General features: G+C 69.6%; 1 protein-coding gene across 1 annotated transcript; it reads right to left on the bottom strand.

Annotated features, from left to right (window-relative positions):
• Positions 1–1,311: 1,311 nt before the first annotated feature.
• Positions 1,312–21,951, bottom strand: FIBCD1 (fibrinogen C domain containing 1). The gene is made up of 8 exons (XM_055136768.1): positions 21,420–21,951; positions 20,780–20,892; positions 16,540–17,019; positions 14,482–14,641; positions 14,231–14,367; positions 7,292–7,388; positions 2,439–2,618; positions 1,312–2,112 (listed from the first exon to the last, which is right to left on the bottom strand). The coding sequence occupies exons 2-8, from the start codon at positions 20,849–20,851 to the stop codon at positions 1,853–1,855; spliced, it is 1,386 nt and encodes a 461-aa protein (XP_054992743.1). The 5' UTR covers positions 20,852–20,892; positions 21,420–21,951; the 3' UTR covers positions 1,312–1,852.
• Between the last annotated feature and the right edge of the window lie 431 nt (positions 21,952–22,382).

Raw genomic sequence — 22,382 nt, 5'->3', positions numbered from 1 at the left:
CTTGGGGTCCCCATTGTGACGAGTCCTGAGTTGGGGCAGGAGCTCGGGCTTGGTCAGTTTCCCCCAGGCCCACAGGGGCCAAGCACAAGCCCTGATCCAGCTACGCGGAAGCGAGCAGCATCGGTGGCGCCTTGGCATCACGCCAGCTCAGTAGCCCCCGGCACCTTCTCAGCCCCCGGCAGGACTGGTTCCCCCCGGGCTGTTTGCAGGGGCGAGGATGGAGGAGCCAGCAGGGGGGTTCCCTTCATCCCCGCGTTCTCACACCTCTCCCCACCGTCACGCAGGGGGTCCTTGCGGCACCCCACGTCTCCTGGGCGCCCCTTTGCTTCCAGCCTGGAGCCAGCGGAGGGGACATGCCCGTGTCGTACATCCAGGCAGGGCTGGGCCACACACATGTCCGGGAAAGCTTGGCGTCAAGCTGATGTCCAGGAGAGGCAGAGGGGACAGTGCCCCTGGGGCCAGTGACACTTGTGTGGGGACGAGGGCAGCTCTGGGGGCAGCCTTCCAACCCCTCATTTGTCGGCTTTAGAGGGTCTAGTAGGGACACCCCCCTTCTTGTCTGCAGTGGGAAGACCCCCACCAGGCCCCAGCTGGAAACCTCAGCTCATTCCCACAGCTGATGCATGTGGTCCAAGGCTGACAAGCAGAGGCCGGGGGGTCGCGGTCCTTCCCTGGACCCCGAGGTCAGAGGGGACGTCAGCAAGGAGAAGTCCGTGTGTGTTTGCAAGCCTCACACCCCTCCCCCTTAACCCAAGGACTGAGCCCACCTTTCCCCGCCTAGGTGCAGCACCTGCCACCGCCAGCAGAGGGCAGCAGTCTCAGGCTGTGGTGCCCCTCACCAAGCCTCGTCCCGGTCCCTGGGAATTGAGGGGCGCCGGCGTGAGACCCGCTGTAGCCCCAAAGATCTAGACGTCCTCAAGCCCAGAGCAGCGGTGCACGAGCTGCTCTGGGAGAGCCCACTGCCCAGGGAGGCGCGGATGGAGACCCCCGAGCCCCAGGGCTCCACCTCCGGAAACGCACGGGATGAAGCGGGGATGGGGGCGCTCCAGGGAGCACCTCGGCCTCGTAGGGGCTCGACCCCCGCAGGCAGCCGCGCCCCACCAGGGCCTGACTGGACTCTGCGCACAGTCCGGGCCATCGGACCTCTGACCTTGCCTCCAAAGGTCCGAACACTCGCTCATCTGCCAGGACCCCCGGAGCGCCGTGTGCGCCCGGCTCGGTGCCCCCCGCTCGGTGCCCCCCGCAAAGTGGGGGGTCGCGCGGACGCAAAGAGAGCTGGAACAGACCGAAATCGGAACAGCAGGAGTTTGGGTGATCGCGTTTGCTCTTTTCCCCCACGGCAGAGGTCAGTTGGGGTGAGGGGCAGTAGGAAGGTGACTGACACACACCCCTAGCCCGCCCAGTGGGACTTGATGTCGGGGTGAGTCTGGCCCAGTCGGGTGGGTGCAAATTTCGAGCAAGACGCGGCGGCAGGAAACCATAGTTGGAAGCAGGACGGTCCTGGGAAGGTGGGCGGGGCCTGGGGAGGCGGGGGTGTTGAGTGTGGGCGGGGCTTTGGGCGGGGCCGGGCAGGCGACGGGGCGGGGACCAATTTGGCGGAGTGGGGGCTGTGGGCGGGGCTGTTGGCAGTGGGCGGGACGGTGGGCGGGGCCGGGCAGTGGGGCGGGGCTGTTTGCAGGGGGCGGGGCTGTTTGCAGGGGCGGGGCAGTGGGGCGGGGCTGTTGATAGTGGGCGGGGTGGTCCGGGGCGGGGCTGTTGGTAGTGGGCGGGGCGGTCCGGGGCGGGGCTACGGCAGTGGCCGGGGCGGGGCCGGCAGGGGCGGGGCCGGCCGGGGGCGGGGCGGGGCGCCCGGCTAGTGGTCCTCCCGGACCGGCCGGATCTTCATCTCGGAGAACTTGAGCGAGTACTGCCAGCCGGTCCAGGAGGACCACTCGACGCCGTCGGCGTAGGAGGTGTGCGCGCCGCGCAGGTACTGCCCGTTGAGGTTCGACGTGTGGCAGTTGCGGTACCACCAGGCGCCGCGGTAGAAGGCGGCGCAGTTGTTCTCCGAGTGGTCGCTGTCGCGGTCCTTGGTGGTGAACCTCATGCCGCTGTGCTTCAGGAGCGAGTCCCCTGCCGGACGGACGCACGCGGGAGTGGACTCGGCCCCCACGCCTGCTCGCACGCACCCCGGTCCGCTGCGGGTCTCTGCAGCCCCCAACCCTCCTCCCAGCGTTCCCCTTCGCTCCTCTGCTTTCTCTCCCCGAGAAACCCAGCTTGGGGGCTGCAGCCACGGTCCCGAGAGGCCTCTCAGAGCCCCAATCCCGGTGTCCGCATTCCTGGCTCTGGCCTCACTTTTCACATCTGCAAAATGGGCAGATAACCCAGGGGTGCAGGTATTGTGGGTGGAATAAGGGCCAGGTGGAATCAGGGTTGCCCTCTGTGGCCTGGGGCCTCACCTGCAGTGCCCGAGTAGTCCGCTACGGTCAGCGGGTACCCGTCCTCCTCAGGGTCCACAGAGAACAGGCCGACGCCAAAGCTGCGGTAGTGGGCGAAGGCCGTGCCGTTGTCGAAGTCCTCCAGGTCCACATGCAGCTCGTAAGTGGCCTGTGTGGTCAGGGCGTGGATCCGCCTCAGTCCTGTAAGCATGAGAGTAGGGGACAAGCTGGGGACCCCAGGAGATGGCCCCCTCAGCGTCGGGCAGGAGCCCAGGGACCAGCAGCTCCTCCTGCGGGTCTCCTCAAAGCCGCGAGAGGGCATCTGGTGGAGGACGGCGGGCGGGCGGCGTCGGGCCGCTGGGGGGCGGGCGGCAGGGGCCCCTCGCATGCCCCTCAGCTCCAACAGGGTGGTCCTGCTCCCACTGCAGCTCCCAGAACTGGCCTCTGAGCCTCCCTCTGGTCCCTCCGGGAAGGGCGGCCAGGCGGGGCAGGGACACGGGCAACCCCGTCGGTGGGAACTGTGTTTCTGCACCTGCCGGGGGCTGACGGCTCATCGTGACAGCTCGCCTGCGAGGTCTGGCGGCCGCGGCGCACAGTAGGTGCTCAGTGCATGCTGGCGGGGTGGACGAGACGCCGACAGCCTGTGGCCATGGTCTGGACTTGTGCCAATCCAGACACACACACTCAGACACACACACACACTCACACACACACTCAGACCCACACACACACTCAGACACACACACACACTCAGACCCACACACACACTCAGACACACACACACACTCAGACCCACACACACACTCAGACCTACACATACACTCAGACACACATACAAAGACACACACACACTCACACACACACACTAGACATACACACTCAGACCCACACACACACTCAGACACACATACAAAGACACACACACACACACTCAGACCCACACCCACACATTCACACACACAGACACACACACTCAGACCCACACACACATTCAGACCCACACACACAGACCTTCACACACACAGACACACACACTCAGACATACACATTCAGATACACACACATACTCAGAACCTCACACACACAGACCCACATACACACTCAGACACACACATACTCAGATCCACATGCACATCACAGACTCACAGACATGCAGATACACACAAAACACACAGACCCACACCCTGACCCACTTCCCCCAGCTCGTGTGGCCCACAGGAGGCTCAGCCAGGCCTCCCGCTCCCTACGCGCGCACACACACACACACACACACACACACACGGTGCTTCCCTGCAGTCTGATCACCTCCGGACCACAGGGCGCCTTAATTAAGCCTCGCAGGTCATCAGCGGCCGGTGACACTCACCAGCCCCCACAGCCCCCTCCGGCCCCTCCGCCTTCCTCTCAGACTGTGCCAAGCGACCAGCACTGAGCTCCCCTCCCCCTGCCCCCCGCAAGCCCCCCCAACACCCCCCGCTGAAGCTCCGGGACCTGGAACTCGGCCCGAGGCGAGAACTGAGCCAGGCCCGGGGTCACCGGCTAGTCCTGTGCCTCTCCCGGGGGGCCCCAGGAAGCAACAGGTACTGAGGCTGGAGCGGAGGGTCCCCTGCCCTGCAATTCCCTCCCCACGGCCCCGCCCTCACCCAGCCGGGACAGGACGCCGGGCTGTGAGGGGCCGTCAGCCCTGGGGACCAGCAAGCTCTGGAGCACTGACCGCCTCGGGCAGCTGGGGAGACCCCCCCCCGCCCCCAGGGCCAGCAGCTGCGGACAACTGGACGCCTACGGTGCCACTGCCCCAGGCAGAGGGGCACAGACAGGCCGGGACCCTCGCCGGCGCAGGGAGGGGCACGGGAAGGCCGGGACCGGTGGGGCTCACGGCTAAAGTGGCCGAGCTGGGGCCTGACCCCAGCTTGCCCGAGGTGTCCTGGCTCTGTCCAGCTTCCCGGGGCCAGAAGGCGCCCAGCTGCCCGCCCCGGCTCCGTGCCGCCTGTGGATCTGCCCCAGGGGCCGCCCAGACCCCCAGGAGGCTGCGGCTCACCAGGCCCTGGGGCTGCTCTCAGCCTCCCCCGCCCCGGCCCGCACCCCCCTGCCCCGGGGCCTCTCCGGCCTGTGCTGACCAGCCCACCCCCAGGCCGCTGCTCCCCCACACCCAGTCCCACCATGCGGAACATGAGGGCATCGTGGATGGGCAGAACAAGCCCCCGAAACCTCCCGCAGCCAGAAGGAGCTGGACCAGCACGGGACACACAACACGGGAAACGCTCAGGCCAGCACGGGACACACGACACGGGAAACGCTCAGGCCAGCACGGGACACACGACACGGGAAACGCTCAGGCCAGCACGGGACTCACGACACGGGAAACGCTCAGGCCAGGCTCGCCATCCCGCCCCGCGCCCAGCCGCTCCGCACGCAGGGTCCGTGCTGGGCTGGGCGAGCGGCTCCTGCCTCTGTGAGAAAGAAAATGGGGCGGGGGTGGGGGGGAGCAGGGCCCAGATCCCAGGTGGCGTGAGGGGACGGGGACAGGAAACGCCGGCCTTCTGGGAACTGGGCTCCTGCCCGACGCCGAGGCTGACGGGCGCACCTGGGGGGTTGCTGCGGCCTGTCCCCCAGTTCAGGGTCAACGACCTTAATATGTAAAGAGCGTCTGTGGCTCAATAGGAGAGGCAAGGCCCCGGTGGGCCCGCGGGAGCGGTGCAGCCAGGCCGGCCCGTCCTCAGGAGCCGACATTCTCATTCTCCTCAGGGCCGGGCTGCCAGGAGCTCATCAAGGCCCCGCCAGCCTCCCGCCCGCTCAGGCTGCCGAGATTTCAATTAAGATGCAAAGTGCTCGTCCCGCTGCTCCTGGTGGGCGGTGCGGGGACGCCCCCCGGCCCCCACTGCAACTTCTCCCCGTCCTCACACCCCGGGGGACGGGGCTGCGTCCCCTCAGCCCTCAGCCTCTCTTTCAGCTCAGCACGCGCCTAGAGCTGGGCTGCAGGCCCCCGATACCGCAAAGCATCCGAATGCACACACTCACACACACATATACACACTCAAATACACACGCACAGCCACACACATACACACACTCAGATACACATATACACATGCACACCCGCACACACACATACACACACACTCAAATACACACACATGCACACCCACACACATACACACATTCAGATACACACATACACATACACTCGTGCACACACATATACATTCACATGCACACATATACATGTATACTCACACACAGATACACACATACACATGCGCACACTCACACACATACACTCAGATACACACACAAACATGCACACCCGCACACACACACATACACACAGATACATACATACACATGCACACCCACACACACACACACATACACACTCACATGCACATATACACACACATGCATACACTCACACACACTTACATGCGCACATGCACTCACACACACACACACACACACACACACACACGGGCTTATGATGCGTTACTCCAGATCACATCTCTCGGGGGCCGCCTCCTTATCCCTAAGAGGGGGGCCGGCAGCTCCCCTTCTTGGCCGGGCAGCTGGGTGCCCACACATGTCTTCTGCCTGGTGCCCTGCGCATGCCCGGGTGGTGCCCCAGGGGCCTGCCTCCAACCCCCACCCCTCCTCCTGGGGCCCTCCTGACCCCCCTGGGGCCCAGACCTTGGCTCTCAGCCCACAGGCAGTGCCCCTGCGGTCACACCCCTGCTCAGCCCTGCCCACTGCCCCCAGCCTGCTGGAATGTTCTCTTGGACCCTTGCTGGGGAGGGCCAGTCATGCGGGGCAGCGTGTGAGGACACAGCAGGAAGAGGCAGGTGGACGGTTCAGGGTGTGCACAGGAGAATGTTCTGGAATCAGGTCAGATCACGGTTTCACAGCTCTGGGGCGACCCCAGAATCACTAGACAGTGCTCTGAAATCGTGCGGCTGGGCTGGGGGCATGGCTCAGCAGACCGCGTGGGCTTTGTCTGTGGGAGACCCGGGTTCGACAGGAGTGATCCCTGAGCACTGAGCTGGGAGCAGCCCCCGTGCTCTGCCAGGTGTGGAGAAACACGCGACATGGAGTCAGAACAGTTGGGAAGCAGCCAGGTGGGGGCTCTTTGGGGGCCACACCTGGCGGTGCTCAGGGGTCCTCGTGGCTCTGCACTCAGCCTCGGTCCAGGACGGGAGGAGGGGACACACGGGGATCGGACCCGTGTCCACTCGCGCGCAAACGCCCGCCGTGCCGTGGGAGCACTGCAGCCCGTGCTGGGAGGAGGACCCAGGTAAGGGCTGGATGCTCGGCCCCTGGCCCCTGACCCCGACACGGCCTCGCGGCGTGTGAGCCGTGTCTCACCCGGGGGGGGGGGGGGCAGGCAGCGGCCCCGCCCTCAGGCACGTGCCTTCACGTCTGGGTGCCCAGCACGGGTCCGGCCCCCAGCAGGGCAGAAAGCAGGGGCAGAGCTGCACGGCGGGGACTTACCTTGCGCCACGCCGACCCGGCTCGACCCCCCACCCGAGTGCTCCCCACGCAGTGCTGGGTGATCCCTGAACCCAGACCAGGGGCCAGCCCTGAGCAGGGGCAGATGTGGCCTGAAAGCTAAAACGAGACCCCCCCAAAGGCAAGAAAAACCCCCCAGGTCCCCACGCACCGCCGGCCACAACGCCCTCCCCAGGCACGCTGGCCCGACGGCTGCTGCTCTCCCGGAAGCCAGACCCCGGGTGGCCCCCGACCCCGGGCACAGGGCGCTGTGAGGGTGTGTCCAGCCGCCCGCGTGCCTGGCTCAGCTCCTGGGAACCCTCCCCGGGGCCCAGGCCACAGCGGTGTGGCGCCACCAGGGACACTGACAGCTGGGCGCCCAGGGGGCAGGTGCTCACCTAGCCAGTGCTCCCCGGTGAGCTTGCCGAAGCCGTCCCGGTAGGCCTCCCAGCCGCGGAAGAAATTCACGGAGCCATCCTGCCGCCGCTGAAACACCTGTGTATGTTGGGGGGGGGAGGTGAGCACAAGCACCCCCACCCCCCGCCACGCCCCCCACTCACGGCCCTGCCGACCCGGTGTTCAGACGGGGCCGAGCACGGCGGCTGCTGTGCAGAGGCCACTGTGGGACCCCGGGTGCCTCCAGCCCGGGCCTCGGTCTCCCCGCTCCTTAAACGGCGGGGCAGGCTCCCCACAGGCTCCCCGGGTGAAGAGAAACCGGGATGGAGATCAGAGGGGTGGGCACGGAAGCGGGGGTCCCTAGCCCCCTCGGAGTGCCCGTGTGCTGTGAGGGAAAACAGAAGCACAGCGGGGAGGGCGTTGGCCTGGCACCCGGCCAACCCAGCTGTGATCCCCGGCATCCCAGAGGGTCCCCCGAGCACTGTCAGGATGATTCCTGAGTGCAGAGCCAGGAGGGACCCCCGTGCATCGGTGAGTGTGACCCCCAAACAGGAAGCAAGCGGAAGCGTGAGTCAGCTGCCACGCGAGAAGCAGCCCAGCAGGGCCAGGACAGGGGCGGGCAGAAGCTGCCCTCGGTGCGGGGTGAGGGCGGCGGGGGGCCGGGCGCGGCAGGGCCGGGGACGGGGGGCCTGGGGCCCCGGGCCCGAGACCCTGTGAGGGTGGTCTGTGAACCACGGAGCCAAATCAGGACGAAACCGGCCCCACCCTCTGCGGTGGTTCGGTTTGGGGACTGCACACGGCACTCACGGAGGGCTCGAACCTGGGCCTCCTGCACGCCAAGTGTGTGTGTGTTCAGGCACACCCACTGGACACCCCCGCACGAAGACGGGACCCTCAGCCTCCCGGGCGTGAGCCGGCGGCCTCTGCGCCTCATTTTAATAAGATTCTTGTTGTGGGAGCCGGGGACCCCACCGGTGAAATTGCTTTGGAATAAGCCCCGCTGGCCGGCTCAGCTGCCGAGCGTCTACGAGACCCGCTGACAGCCCCCCTCCGGGGGGGCCCGGCCCTTTCTGGGTAACAAGCCCTCCCCTCCCCCCCACGGCAGACGGCCCGGCCCGGCCCTCCTGACTAAGCACCTTCACTCCGGAGGCCCTGGGGTGGCGTCTAGACCGTCCTGGGGGCTTGCCGGGCAGCGGGGTGCGGGGGAGAGGCGCCTGCCAACACCCAGCGGTGCTCAGGGCTGGCTCCTGGCGGGGTCCCCGGGAAGGCAAGTGCCTCCCCCCGCCCCACTTGCCCCTGTACTGTCTCCCGCCCTCCGCCCCCATCTCGTGCTCCTGCACCTCAAACCGGGCCTGGCCTCGCGCTCAGGGTGAGTCCTGGAGCCACACGGAGAATGTGGACACGGCGGGGCCAAGGCCGGGTCCTGGCAGGTGTCCGGAGCCCCTGAGTGGGAGCGGGGAGCCCCGGGAGGGTGGGGGGGGCAGCAGCCACAGATCTGTGGCTTCCTCCTTTCCTAGCCTCAGTTTCCCCATCTGTGAGTTAGAGATGGCGGCACCTGCTCAAACCACAGCCGTCACCGGGAATAAACTAGGGCTCAGTCTTGCCCCCCAAGTCTTGGAAGGATTCAAATACTCTACTAAGCACTTCCCAGGCAAGTGGCTAGGAGCAGGCTGGGGAAACTGAGTCAGGAGCCCCCCCCACCCCCAGGCTGATGTGAGGGGGGACAGGGAGCAGGCTGGCTTCTGGGCTGACCCTGGAGGGTGGGAGGGGTCCCTCACTGCCCGAGGAGCAGACAGCCGGCAGCGATATGATTACAGCCGTCGTTGTTGTTTACGCCCTGACGGGGAGTCTAGCCTTGGAAACTGGTCGGCGGGGCATGAGGGGCAGCAGGAAGTACGCCGAAGGGAGGGCAGCTAGGGGGGCCCATCCTATGGGGTCTGGGGAGCCCGGCCTGGCGGGCATGGAACTTTCCAGAAGGAAAGTAAGAACTTCCAGTTGTGTCGGGGTCGGGACCAGCCGAGCCCCAGCTGGAGCCCTCAGCACCGGGCCCGCCCACCCCGCCATGGTGCCACTCGGGGCCAGGCCCGGCTGCCCCCTCCCCACCGAGCCCCCCAGGCGGCTGCGCTGGACGCGGGTGCGGGCGTGCCAGGCCCGGGAAGCTGCTGACCGAGTCCCGGCCCTGACGCCCCGGGCACCAGCTCAGCAGCTCGGGAAAGTTCGCCGACGCAGCACTTGCACCCGGGTGACCAGGCATGGCCAGCGCCCCCGGAACAGGGGCGCGAAGGGGGCGCGCAGGCCTGGCCGGGCTCAGGGCAGAAACCGGGGGCGGCGCCCGGCGCGAGGGTGACTCTCGGGGTTCAGCTTCCGTCTGCCCGGCCGCAGCCACTCGGATTTATTTTTCTTTTGTTTGGGGCCACACCCGGCCGTGCTCGGGGCCCCCTCCTGGCGGGGCTCAGGGGACTGAGCTGGGCTGAACGGCCGGGTCGAAGCCCCCAGCCCGTCACGGGGAGGAGACGGGGACCACCACCAACAGCCCCGTCGCCTGTCTGCACCCGGGAAAAACAACAGAGCCACGGCCTGGACGCCAGCGCTGCCCACTGAGCTGCCCTGTGCCCAGGGCTCGCCTCCCCCTCCCCCCCCCCGTGCACGTGGGGCGCTGGGTGTCTCGGGCGCCGGGGCCCAGGCCTGCCGCAGCTGTGGCCGCAGGCTGCCGGGAGCCAGCTGCCCGGAGGGAGGCCGGCGGCAGCTGTCACCTCGGGCAGGAAGGCCTCAATTACAGACCAGGCTGGCGGGGCAGGAAACAGGGGGAGGGGGACCCTGCACTGCCCCCCGCCACGATCCAGCCCGCACTGCGGGACAACACGGTTCCACCCAGGGCCCAGATAAGCACGGCCAAGGCCTTGCTGGACAATGCCGTGCTCGCTCGCCGGGGACGGACAGACGGACAGACGCGCGCCTTCAGGGAGTCGCTCCTCAGAGCCCCCCCGCTTCGTGCCGCTGTCGGGGGCTGGGACTCTGCTCTGAGAGTTGGGGGTCCCTGTGGGGGTTGGGGGCTTCCGCCGAGGGGGCACAGCCCACACGGCCCTGCAGAGGAAGCCCCCTAAGCCAGAGCCGGTGGCAGGAAGGGTCCCAGGACTGGCAGCTGTGGCCCCTGGCCCCACGGAGACCAGGGCCCGGGGCCCACCCAGGCCCACCCCGGGCACCAAGCCCAGGATTTATACAGGCTGGACCCCACGTGCCCCGGTGCTGGCGGGACCCTCGGGCCGGCTGGATGACGGGGGGCTGCAGCCAGGGAGGTGGGGCAGCTGCCTGGCGGGGATACCCAGGGCTGAGGTCAGGTGCACTGGGGTGAGAAGGGGGAGATGGGCACTGGGGGGCCCCGGGGCCGGGTGCCCGCTGCTCCCCTGGTCTTCGCCATGGCGGGGGGTCAGCAGCGTGTCCCTCGCCGCCCGCTCTGCGTCTTTCTCCCGCCCTGAGTGGGCTGCAGGGCCACCCCGGCCCTCGAGAGCGCCCAGCCCAGGAGAGCGGCCGCAGGGCTGCCGGGTCCCCAGCCTGTCACCTCCCTTCACCTTGGGCCTCCGGTTCCTCATGCGTAAAATGGGGATTGATCACAGTCCCCAGGATCCAGCGACGGTTAAACACGTGGGTCGATGCAGGGCGCCGGACGGATAATGGCAACAGCCGTGAACTATTGCTGAGCATTCCAGGAGGAGTCACCTGGCGGGGCAGCTGCCCTGGAGTAGTCCTGGAGGGCTTCCTGGAGGAGCCGCTCTGTTGAACTACACTTAAGCAGGGCTGTGGGATGCGGGGGGGGGGGGGGAGGTGAGCAGGTCCCCCTCAGAGCAGGTACAGGGGTCACGCACGGATGCCCCAGTAGGTCCCTACAGGCAGGTGGCCCGGGCAGTGGCTGTGCTTCATTCTTGCTCAGGACAACGCCAGCAGGGGCTGGAGCCATCACAGAGCAGGTCGGGTCTTGGCGTAAAAGCAGCAAGCCAGGGTTCGATCCCTAGGATCCCCCAGGGTCCCCTGAGCCCCACCCGGAGTGAGCCCTGAGAACAGGGCCAGGGGTCAGCCCTGAGCATCGCCGGGTGTGACCCAAAGAGAAAAAAGAAATTAGTGAGGGCTGGAGAGCTTATTTAACGGGCCGAGCACTCTGCACAGAGGACTCCCGGGTTCGACCCCTGGCACCACCTGGGCCCCCAGCAGCACCAGCGTGTCACTCCTGGGCCTGCGGACAGGGTCCCTCCAGACACCCCCAACATAAAAATAAAGGACTCGGTGCGCAGGCGAGGGGACGCCTGGAGGCAGCCGTGCCTGACGCCCACACCCGAGTCCCTCTGGCCGGTGCTCCCCAGAAGGCTGGGCTGGAGTCTCGCACACGAGCCACAGTGAGCCACGGAACTTCCTGAGCCTCAGTTTCCCTGCACGGTCCCTGCTCCCTGCTGGAGGGGGAGGCCTGGCCCCGGCGGCTCCTGGGCCTGGGCGGGGCCTACACAGCACAGGGCGAGGGCCCAACTCCAGGGCCCCGGGGGGGGTTTCCTCCTGCCGGAGGGAGACACGGGCACCGCAGGGAGGGGTCTCTCCGACGGCACAGCCCGTGGCGGGGGTCTGAGTCGGGCCCTGCAGAGTGGGGGGGGCTCAGGAAGGGGGAGGTTGCATACGTGTGTGTATGTGTGTGTCTATGCTCTATATGTGCTGTGTTCATGTGTTATGCATGCATTGGCACACATGGGCGTTGTACAGGTGTGTACATGTGTGCATGTGTGTGTATGTTTGTGTGCAGGGGCTGTGGCCCTCCCAAGGGTGAGGTGTGGAAACAGCCCATTTCAGGGGCCTGTGGCCCCCTGGGGGTTATGGTGCAGGGAGGGGGGCCCAGGGGCCCCGACAGGCTGGGGATGGAGCTCACCCCTCTGCGCCTGGGGACCCTGCCACTCTGGGGGGACCCCGGGGAGCCCATTACCCCTTCCCGGGAGCACGGGGAGAGCGGGCCTCGGGGCGCCCAGGCCCTCCATGGCACCAAGAGTGCACAGACGGCACGGGGACCCCAGGCTGCATCCCCGCTGGGCCTGGGGGTCACAGGATCATGGGGACCCCCTGACCTGCCCACGCCCGGGAGCTGACGGGCCCTGAGTGCCACGTGCCGCCCGAGACCAGGCCTCCGGCCCTCCGTGCCCACGGCCACTGCACCCGGCTCCTGACTCCCACAGCCGGCCTATGCCCCGCCGGGGCCCAGGGAGCCAGGGTCCCAGGCACCTGCACCCCCAGGCGCTGCCCCAGCAGGACCCCCCCAGCCTCCCAGGGCCCCCACGTTTGCCTGGCACTCGCCACCCCGGCGGGTACCGCCCTGGGAGAGGCCTTCCTTGTCCCCGGGGCCAACGTGGGGTTTCCCTGAGGCCCCCACAGGGGTCTGCACCACTCCCGTGCCCACCCAGCCATGGGGACACCACAGCCTGGCCCCCTCTCCGCCCTCTCCGCCCTCCCTGAGCCCGTCCTGAGGGGCCCTGGGTGGAGGCGGGCGTGCGGGGTCCAGCCCAGCGGGGGGCACTCAGCGGCGTCTGCACAGGCTGAGGAGGATGGGTGGTGTGGGCGCCCGCGGTGGGCGGTGGCGAGGCCCGGAGGCTCCAGGGCGGCGAGTCGGCCATGGCAGTCCAGCCTGCAGGCGCCTGCCGCGTCCCTCAGCTCGGCCCGACGCACAAATGGAGATTAACGACGGAGATTCACGGTCCAGGGCCGCGCCAGGCGTCCTTCCTGCGGGTGCCCGGACACCCCCGCTGGAGTTGCCCAGCCCTGGCCCCAGCTTTCTGCGCCCCCCCCCCCGGCCCCTGCGAGCCCCCCCGGCTGCCTCCCCGCCCCCCCCTGCGGAAGGCGCCGTGCAGAGGCCGGTGTCTCGCTCTCCCATTACGTCTGTCCGGCCTAACTCTGATTTCTGGGCTCCGGCTGCTGCCCGCCCGCCCGCCCGCCCAGGGGCTCCCCGAGGCCGCGATCGTAACTCAGCTGTCCTGAGTTAGGGAAACAAAGAGCTTCGCGCCCCCTGAGGCCGCCGCTCCTGTCTGCGCCAGGCGCTTGTCTGAGCCTGCACGGAGCTTTCCAGAAACTTCCATGGGGGAGGGGGAGGAGTCGGTGGCGCCTTCACGCCTCCTGCAGGCGGATGAGGCCTCAGAATGCCCCACTGCCCACCCTGGCCTGCCCGCCTCTCCCTCCGCCCCCCCTGCTGGCCCGACGACGCAGACGAAGGAGCCTCTCTCAGGGCCGACCTGGGCCGCGCTCAGCCTCCCTCGCACCGGCTGCTCCCTCCAGAAATTTCTGCCTCGGGGGGTGCACGGAGTCGGCACCGCAGTGCTCACCCGGCCAGGCTGGGCCAGAGCACAGAGACGCGCGCAGGGCCGCGTCCACGGCCACCAGGTTCTGACGTGCACGTGTGGCCTAGAGCCCACAGGCCGCTTTGGGGACACAAGACAGAAACCCACGGACCCGATCTCGGCGTCCACCGCACACGCCGGGCACAGCCACGGCCTCGCACCTGAGCAGGCAGCCCCCGAGGCTCCCCTGCACCCCTCTCCCGGGCTCCGGGAGACCCCGCCCTCCCCTGCTCCCGCCCGCCCCCAGGATGCCGAGGGCTGTCCGGGCCCCCCCCGCCCAGGGTCTCTGCGCCCCATGGCAGCGCCCCTCACGGGCACGCGCCATCGTAGTCCTGATGTCTCGCGGCCCAGAGGTTTCTGGGAAAATTCAGCCTCGCTCGCACCCCCCAAAACCACAGCGGGGGGCGTCGGTCCAGGCTCTGCTGGGACCCAGAGTGGGCGCCCACCCTCCGCCGGCCGCTTCCTGGCGGTGTGATCTCTGGTTTTAGGGGCCCATTGGACCCCAGGGCGGGCCAGGGCCAAGGCTGGGAGCCCCCCCCCCAGCCCCTGCACGCCCACCCGCCCCCCAGCCCAGACACTCACCGTCCAGCCACCCCCGTCCGTGCGCATGTCGCAGTAGACCTGGAAGCCGGCGGGGTAGTGCGTGGGGAACACAGAGTACACGCCGTCCTCCTGCTGGCCGCCCAGGAGCACGTCCAGGCAGTCCCGGGGCCGAGGGCCTGGGGGGGGGAGTCGGTCAGCGCCCTGCACTCTGCCGGGCGGGGCCAGGGGCCGATGCAGGAGATGGGGGTGGGGCCCCCTGGAGCAGACACCCCCGTCCCCCCCAGACCCACCCCCGGGGCAGCTCCGGGGCCGCAGAGCCCTGCCCAGGGCTCTCTGCAGATCCGCCTTGGTGCGGGGCCGGCCCAGCCCGCGGTCCCGCTGCAGTGCGTCCAGGACGTCCCCAATGGAGCTCGCCAGCTGGGCCACGTGCTCCTGGCTCTCGGAGAGAAGCTGCGAGGACAGAGGGTGCAGGCAGGCGTGAGGGGCACTCAGCCACTGCCCCCCCCCCTCAGGGCACCCAGCCCCAGGCACGGGGCCCCAGGGCCTGAGTCCCCTGTCGCCCACGAGAGACTCAGCCAGCTTCAAGGCGGGGAGCAGGACGGGGATGTGGGCCAGGAGTGAGTCCAGAGCACTGGGCCAGGAGCAGCCTCCAAGTGCTGCTGGCTGTAGCCCCCAAACCAAACCCACCCTCCGGAAACTGGGGACACTGGTGGGGGGAAGTGTGCACTGGTGAGGGGACGCGTGTCGGGACGGCTGAAACCCGGCCATGGGCACGTGGAACTGTGTGTCTGCTGGGGACTCGATAAACCCAACACGTCCCCTCTCACACGAGGGACCGCCCGGGCTGGCCCCAGCTGCCCCCAGCACTCCGGAGGGGGGGACCCCACAGTTGGACCTGCCCTTTGCACCCCCCTCCCCGGGAGCTCCCCACTGCCTCCGAGCGTAGACATGGGCGGGGGGCCTAAGCCCCTCCGTCGCACCCCCAGACCAGGGCCCTGCTCCCCACTTCCTGCAGAGTGCAGACACTGAGCGCACGCCCGCAGCCCCCGCCCACGCCCCCAAGGGAGCACTGGTGTGGAGCCGAGTCCCCCGCCCCACTGCACCTCCACCGCCAGGACAAGCAGGGGGAGGCTGTGGGACACCAGGAACCTGCTGGGGGGTGGGGCCGGAGCGACGGCACGGTGGGGAGGCAATTGCCTTGCACGTGTCAAGCTGGGTTCGATCCCCAGCACCCCGTAGGGTCCCCCGAGCACCACCAGGAGTGACTCCTGAGTGCAGAGCCGGGGGTAACCCCTGAGCATCGCCGGCGTGAGCCCCCAAAAGGGGGAGTTGGCCACGCCCGCCCATGGCTCTCTGCTAAGGAAGGCCTGGGGCCCCCACACCGGCTAGCAGGGGCGGCTCTGCGCAGGGGGGCGGGGGTCACCCTCGCATCCTCCGCCCGCGGCCCGCAGCGACAGGGAAAACCCAAGGCCAAACCGTGCAGCTCTGGCCAGGGTGCGTGGGGGTCGCCCGGAGACCCCCAGGTCTGGGCCAGCCAGGGGTCGGGCATGGGGCCGGGGGCAGCGGCCTTGCGCCTGGCGCCCTGGGGGTGGAGGTGCAGCCCCAGGTCCCCGTGGTGGCCCCCAGACCCTGCTCCTGGGGGCGCGTATCTGCGGGCAGGCCTGGGCTGGCCAGCCCTGGGGAGAGTGGGCGGCTGCCCTGACCACCACGAGGGGCTGCAGGAAGGGGGCTCTGCACCCCCTCCCCGTGGGGGGCTGCGCAGGGGACCCCACGGAGGGCGCTGCGGGGGCAGAGCTGCAGGCGGTGCCTCTCCAGCCAACACCCCTGCGCGCGGCCAGTCTCTCTCCAGGGCTGCAGACGACGGAGCCTCCTCTCAGAAGCCTCCACGCGGGGCCAGAGGGATGGCACGGCAGGGAGGGCATCTGCCTGGCACGCGGCCGATGCGGGTTTGACCTCCAGCGCCCCATGGGGTCCCCTGGGCACCACCAGGAGGTGATTCCTGAGCACAGAGCCGGGAGGAAGCCCTGAGCATCCCCGTGTGGCCTCAGAACAAAACAAACAGGCAGCCTGGAGGCCAGCCGGGCCTCCTGCGCCCCCCATCAGCGGCCCCTGGGGGCCTGACCACGGCCCCCGCCCCCCACCGCCCACGGGGAGCCCCTCAGCCCTGCTGTGACCTGCACGGGGCCCGGGGCCCTGGACGGACGGACAGACGGACGGACGAGCAGCGCAGGGAAAACCGGGCAGGAATCCCGGCGAGGGCTGACCCGGGATTTGTCTGCCGAGCCGGGCCCCCCGTGTGGACAGAGTTGCCGGCCACCCCGCGGCCCCGGGCCCTCGAGCCGCCTTACCTGGACGAGGTGTCCCAGCTCGCTGCGCAGGGAGCTCAGCCCCTGGCCCAGCGCGCCCTGCCCCCTCCGCAGCTCCGCGCACTCCGCCTGCAGCTCCGCCGCCCGCGCCCGCAGCCGGGGCAGCTCCGAGGCCAGCGCCGAGAGCAGCTCCCGCTCCTGGGGGCCCCCCCCCGGCCGCCGCGCCTGCTGCTCCGCCAGCGCCCGCAGCACCGACGTCTGGGCGTCCTCCAGGCGCGAGAAGCCGTCGGCCAGGTCGGGGCAGCGCGGGTCGATGAGGATGCTGAGGCCCGAGCTGTCCGCCCGCTCCACGGTGACCAGGGCGCTGTTGGCCCCCGCAGGCCCCGTGCTGACCACGGGCGGGGGCGCCGAGCCGGGCACGTGGCTGTGGTTGAGGAACAGCACGGCCCCCGTCACGGCCACGGCCAGCAGCACGGCCAGCGACAGCAGGACAGCGCACAGCACGTAGCCGCAGCTCGGCCGCTGGGGCCCGCGGGAGGGGTGGACAGACGGACGGACGGGTGGCAGGCAGATGGACAAAGGGACAGATGGACAGACGGACCGACAGATGGACACAAAGGGACAGCCAGATGAACGGGTGGATGGACAGATGGACAAATGAACAGACACATGTATAAAGAGTAGGCAGACGGACAGATGGACGGACAGATGGACAGACAGACGGACAGAAAGAGAGAGAAGGGACATCGTCAGGAACAGGGGCGGGTCTCCCGCTCTGCTTGGGCAGCCCCAGCTGGACACAACCCCCAGGGCCCCCTTCTCGGGTGTGTGGGGGGCGGCAGAGAGACCACAGACCCCCCGGTGGAGCAGGAGCAAGAGCCGCCGTGGATGAAAGGGAAACTGAGGCAGGGAGCCCGATGGGGCGGGCAGCTTGGCACTTAGCCTCGCGCTGTCGCTGCCCTGCCCGGTGGGCCTCCCCCATCCTAGTCCCCCAGCGCCCAAGGTTTTGGGTGAGGGCCCCTCCCCGGTTCAGGGGGTCCTGCAGCGGGAGGGACGTGCCTTGCCCCCGCGTCACCCCTGCCAGCCCCAGAAGGCAAAGGGTGACAACATGGGCTGGGATGGGGGGCTGGAGCCCCAGGACTTGAGATGGGGGGCTGGAGCCCCAGGACTGTGAGATGGGGGGGCTGGAGCCCCAGGACTTGAGATGGGGGGGCTGGAGCCCCCCGGAGCTGTCTGTGCTCCAGCCCCTCCTGAGCCCCCGAGGCCCTGAGGGGGGAGGGGTGCGGGAAATGGGGTTCAGGAGGGGGTGTAAGCGCCAGGGCCCTGCCCCGCCCTGCTGTGTCCTGTGGAGTTGGGGGCAGTGCTGGGCACGGGGCCACACTCCCCAGGCCCGAGAGGGCATGGGGACAAGGGCACGCGCCGGACACTGCGGGAGGGAAGCTTCCGGACAGTCCCCGGAGGGATCGGCCGTCCCACATACACACTCTCACATGTTCTCATACGCATGCACATACATACTCTCACACGTGCCACCTTCCACACACACACGCGTGCAATCTCCCACACGCACACACACACACACTCACCTCATACAACCTCGCATTTGCACACACACTCACACACATGCAATCTCTCTCACATGCACCCTCCACGCGTGCAATCTCCCCTGCACATTCACACACTCACACACAAGCAACTGACTCGCGCACACACTCACACTCAGATACTCCCGCCCACCCTCCTGATCTCTCACACTCACACTCAGTCTCTGCCCCGGCCCGCCAGCAGCCCCGCGCCCAGACCTGGCAGGAGCTGCCCGCGCCCACCTCTATCGGGGAGCAGCCAGGGCCCCGGGGCCCGCACTGGGCCAGACACAGTCCCGGCCGCTCATCGGGGCCCCAGCCTCCCTGCCCCCGGCCCGAGCAGCGCCCTGCGGAGGGGCCCGGCTGGAGCGGGAGGGAGGATGTGCTGATGGTGGGCTCGGGGCTGGCGGGGTCGGGGGTGCCGCAGTGCCCTGGAACCACGGCTGGGCGGGAGCGTCCCGCACACCCGCCCCAGGAGCTGCTCCCGGGGCCATGGACGCAGTCAGGGCCCCCTCGCTGGTCCCTCCACGGTCCACCAGGGAGGGCGGGGAAGCCGGCAGCTGCCCAGGGCCGGGACGGGCCCCTCTGTCCCGGCAGAAGCCTCGGCCAGCGGCCAGAGAGATGGTCCAGCCGGTAGGCGCTGGCCTAGAACTCAGCCGGCCCCAGTTCGCTCCCCAGAACCACCTCTGAGCCCCGGCAGATGCAGCCCCCGAGCACAGAGCCAGGAGCTGCCTCTGAGCACTGCCCAGAGTGCCCCACCCTCCTGGTGGGGGCCCAAAGCTCCCTCCTCTTTCCTGCTGGGCCAACGGGTGCCGGAAGCCACACAGGGGGACGAGCTGTTCAGAGCGCACCCGGCCTTTACAGTCTGCAAAACACCGTCCGCTCGGCTCGGGCTCAGAAAGCAAGGATTGTTGGCCCCATTTTACAGATGGAAAAATCGAGGCCCATTTTTGGGCAGATAACAGCCAGAATCCCACAGTCCGTGAGTGGCTGAGAAGCCATGGGGGGCAGGAGGCAGGTACGCCAGCCCGGCCCGAGGGGGCAGGCTCTCCGTGCATGGCCCGGGAAAGGCCCGCGCTCACAGCAGCCCCCGAGGCAGGGGCAGGCGGGCAGCGCGGCAGACCGGCCGGGTCCCTGCAGAGACACCCGCGGCTGGCGCAGCTCTGACCTGGCGGAGGCTGGGATGGTCCCCGGGGGGCAGCCCAGCGAGCCGGCTCCCCGAGGCAGGAGTGGGTGACCCCCGCAGCCCCTCTCCCCCAGGGGGCCCCCAGACACCAGCGAGACTGAGACAGGGGTGCAGGGGCCAGAGGGAGCCCCGGAGGGAGGAGGGACTCAGGCTCGGGGTGAGACCCTGAGGTCAGGACCACACAGACCAAACACTGCCCAGATTTCAAAATTCAACCACGGGGCTGCAGGGGAGGCTTCCCGGAGGAGGTGGCATTTGAGTAGGTTTTGACGTACTTGTAGGTTTTCTTGAGTGTGTGTGTGTGTGTGTGTGTGTGTGTGTGTGTGTGTGTGTGTGCTGGGGAGTTTGGTGGAGCCAACAGGACGCGAGAGCAACGGCTTGGGAATCGGGAGCCCACGTGTGTGGAACTGGGGTGGATAAGTAAGGAGGTAGAACTCCCCTGCGCAGGGCAGGGCTCCCGCAGCTGTGCAGAGCACTTCTGCCCGAGGAAGGCATGGACGGACCTTAACGGGGGGGGGGGGAGGCGGGGGGCAGGGCCTGGGTCCCCTGCCAACTCGCACCCGCAGCCTCTGAGCCCCGGCACTGGGTGTGTGTGGCGGGGGGGGGGAGGTTCTGGGGAGCCCCGGGACTGACCGGGCACGGCGGGAGGTGGCCCCAGGGTAGCTGATGGCTGGACAGACTTGGGGGTGCAACGCCCTGGCGCGACCAGCCAGGGGCTGCGGGGGTCAGCGAGCAGCCCGGCGCCCCCCACCCCTCCTTCCCCAGTGGCATCTGTCTGGGAGAAATCTGAAATGTAAAAGGGGGGGCGTCACCCGCCCTCTCCCGCGCGGGCAGAGCTGCTCAGCGCCCCCAGCCCCCCGCCCTCCTCTGAGCAATCCGGGCATCCCCCACCCGCTCCCCTTTCTCACACCGCGGGCACCCTCCAAGCCTGGCGTTGCCCTGCGAGGGGCGGTGCGGGCAGGCCTGGAGCCCACAGTTTGCTTCAAATCTCCGCAGCACCAGGCGGGGCGGGGGGGGGGAGTCCCCAGGCAGCGGCAGCCCCCAGCACCCGCCTCTGCACAGGGGTCTCAGCCCCTCTGCACTGTCCTGACCGCCTGAGGATCGGCGAGACGGTGGCAGGCTGGTCCTGGGGGCGCAGCCCGGGTCAGAGGCGGGTGGACACTCAGCAAGGGTCACGGTGCCGATGGGGAAAGGGGGCGTGGGGGGTGTCAGTGGCCCCCGAGGGGGCCGCTCAGAGAACTGCGGGTTTCCGCTCCCTCCACACCCCCGACTCCGGGGATCTCTGGGGGCGCCAGGGGAGGGTAACTCCAGCCACCGGGCCGGCCCAGGCGCACCTCGAGCCCCAAGTTCAAGGCCCCTTTGGGGTGCACGTAGCTGGGGTTTCCAGAGCCTGGCGAGGGGTTGGTGCGCCCCCAACTCCGGCCTCGCGCCCGCAGCGCCCGTGGCCGGCGGCCGCCACCTCGCCCGCCCGCCCGCCCGCGCCCCCGTCCCCGCGCCCCGGGCTCGCGCGTACCTGCGGCTTGTCGCGCGGCCGCTCCTCAAGTTGGGACGCGGCGCCCACGGCTTTCCAGCGCTCGTTGACCATCCTCGGGCCGGACCGGTGGGGGTGCCCGGCGAGGCGCGCCGCTGCGGGAGCGCAGAGGCGCCCAGGTGGCCGCGGGCCCGCGCGCTGCCCGCCTCCCCGCCCCGCGCCCCCGGTGGGCGGCCGGACCCCGGGCGGGCGTGCGCGGCTGCGGCTGCGGGTGCGGGTGTGCGCGCGGGGTGCGGGGCGCGCGGGCGCGGGAGCCCCGGAGCCGCCGTCCGCCCGCGCCCGCCGTCCCCGCTCCCGCGCGCCCCGCGCGCTCCTCGCCCGCCCTCCGCCCGCCCGCCCGCCCGGAACCGCGGCTTTTTGTCTCGGACTCTGCCTCCGCCCGCGCCCGCGACCCCCTCGGACACACGCGCGCGCACCCGCACCCGCGGGAGGGAAATTCCGCCCCCCACGCAGCCCAGAGGAGGGGGCGCAGAGCCGGCCCCCCGCGTCCCCCGGGCGCGCCGGAGGGCAGCGAACAGCCGCGAGCGGGCCCGCTGCCCCCGCCCCCCCGCCCCGGGCTCCCCAGAAGCCCCCCGCGGCGCGTCTGCCCAAACTTCCTCCCGGGCCGGACTCGCCAACTCACCCTGCGCGGGGGGCGCGGCGCCGGGCGGACCCCCAGGGCGCCCCCTCCGGGCCGTCGGCGTCTCCCGGGCGCGGGACGCGCTCCTGGCGCCTCCCCCTGGACCCTGGGCTCACCCCGAGCGCCGCCGCCGGGCAGCGGGTGGCGGCGGCTGGACTGCGCCCCCTGCAGGGCCCGGGGCGAGCGCGGGGGTCCCCGAGTCTCCAGCCTCCTGGGGGCGCCCGGCCCGGGTGCAGCGGGCGAGACGCTCAGGGACCAGCCGCTCCGCGCCCTGCCCGCGCCCCCGGCGCGCCCCGAGCCGGCGCAGCGCGCGCCTCCGCCCCGGGCCCGGAGGCAGGAGCGGGGCGGCGCGGGGGGCTCCGAGTGGCCGCCGCTCCCCGCCGCACTTTTCCCGGCGCCTAATCCGCCCCGAGCAGCCCGCGCAGGGAATTGTCAAAAGTCCTTAATCGGCGCTGGAACCCGCAGCTCCCGCGGCTCCCGGCCGCGGCGCCCACGCCGGCCCCGCGCCGAGTCGAGTCAGCGCGCCCCTCCCCCGCGCCCGGCTCCCGCCCCCCGGCTCCGAAACCCACACCCCCATCCCCGCACCCACCCACCCCCCCCCCCGTTCTCCCCGAAGCTGTTTTCCGGCTCCTCGGGGCGCCTGGGCCCGCCGCGCTGTTCCCTGGCACCGGCTCCGTCTCTCCCCCACCGGCTGACAGTCTGTCGCCCCGACTCTGTCCCCGCTCCCGGCCTCGTTCGGCACCGCGCCGCGGGTGTGGCCGGCTGCGGGCCGCCTGGATGGGGACACGCCCCGGCCCCGCGACCCCCCAGCAGCGACGGTGGGGTTCAGGCATCCCTGGGGCCGCCCCACGGAGCTGGGAGCCCCGAGTGCCAGACGCTGTCCCCTGCCCACGCCAGTCTCCCACGGACTAGCGGCGGCTGCGGGCCATCAGACTTGGGGCCTGGCCGAGGGCACTGTGTGGTCCT

This window comes from Sorex araneus, chromosome 1 (genome assembly GCF_027595985.1).
Source record: "Sorex araneus isolate mSorAra2 chromosome 1, mSorAra2.pri, whole genome shotgun sequence".
Taxonomy (NCBI): Eukaryota; Metazoa; Chordata; class Mammalia; order Eulipotyphla; family Soricidae; genus Sorex; species Sorex araneus.
This window is presented reverse-complemented; position numbering and strand designations above follow the sequence as displayed.

Coding starts and splice junctions, on each gene's coding strand:
- FIBCD1 (XM_055136768.1), bottom strand. CDS start 20,851: ATGGTCAACGAGCGCTGGAAAGCCGTGGGCGCCGCGTCCCAACTTGAG. Junction 17,020..20,779: donor GGCCGCGCGACAAGCCGCAG/GTACGCGCGAGC, acceptor CGCGGGCCCCAG/CGGCCGAGCTGCGGCTACGT. Junction 2,113..2,438: donor GGACTACTCGGGCACTGCAG/GTGAGGCCCCAG, acceptor TCCGTCCGGCAG/GGGACTCGCTCCTGAAGCAC.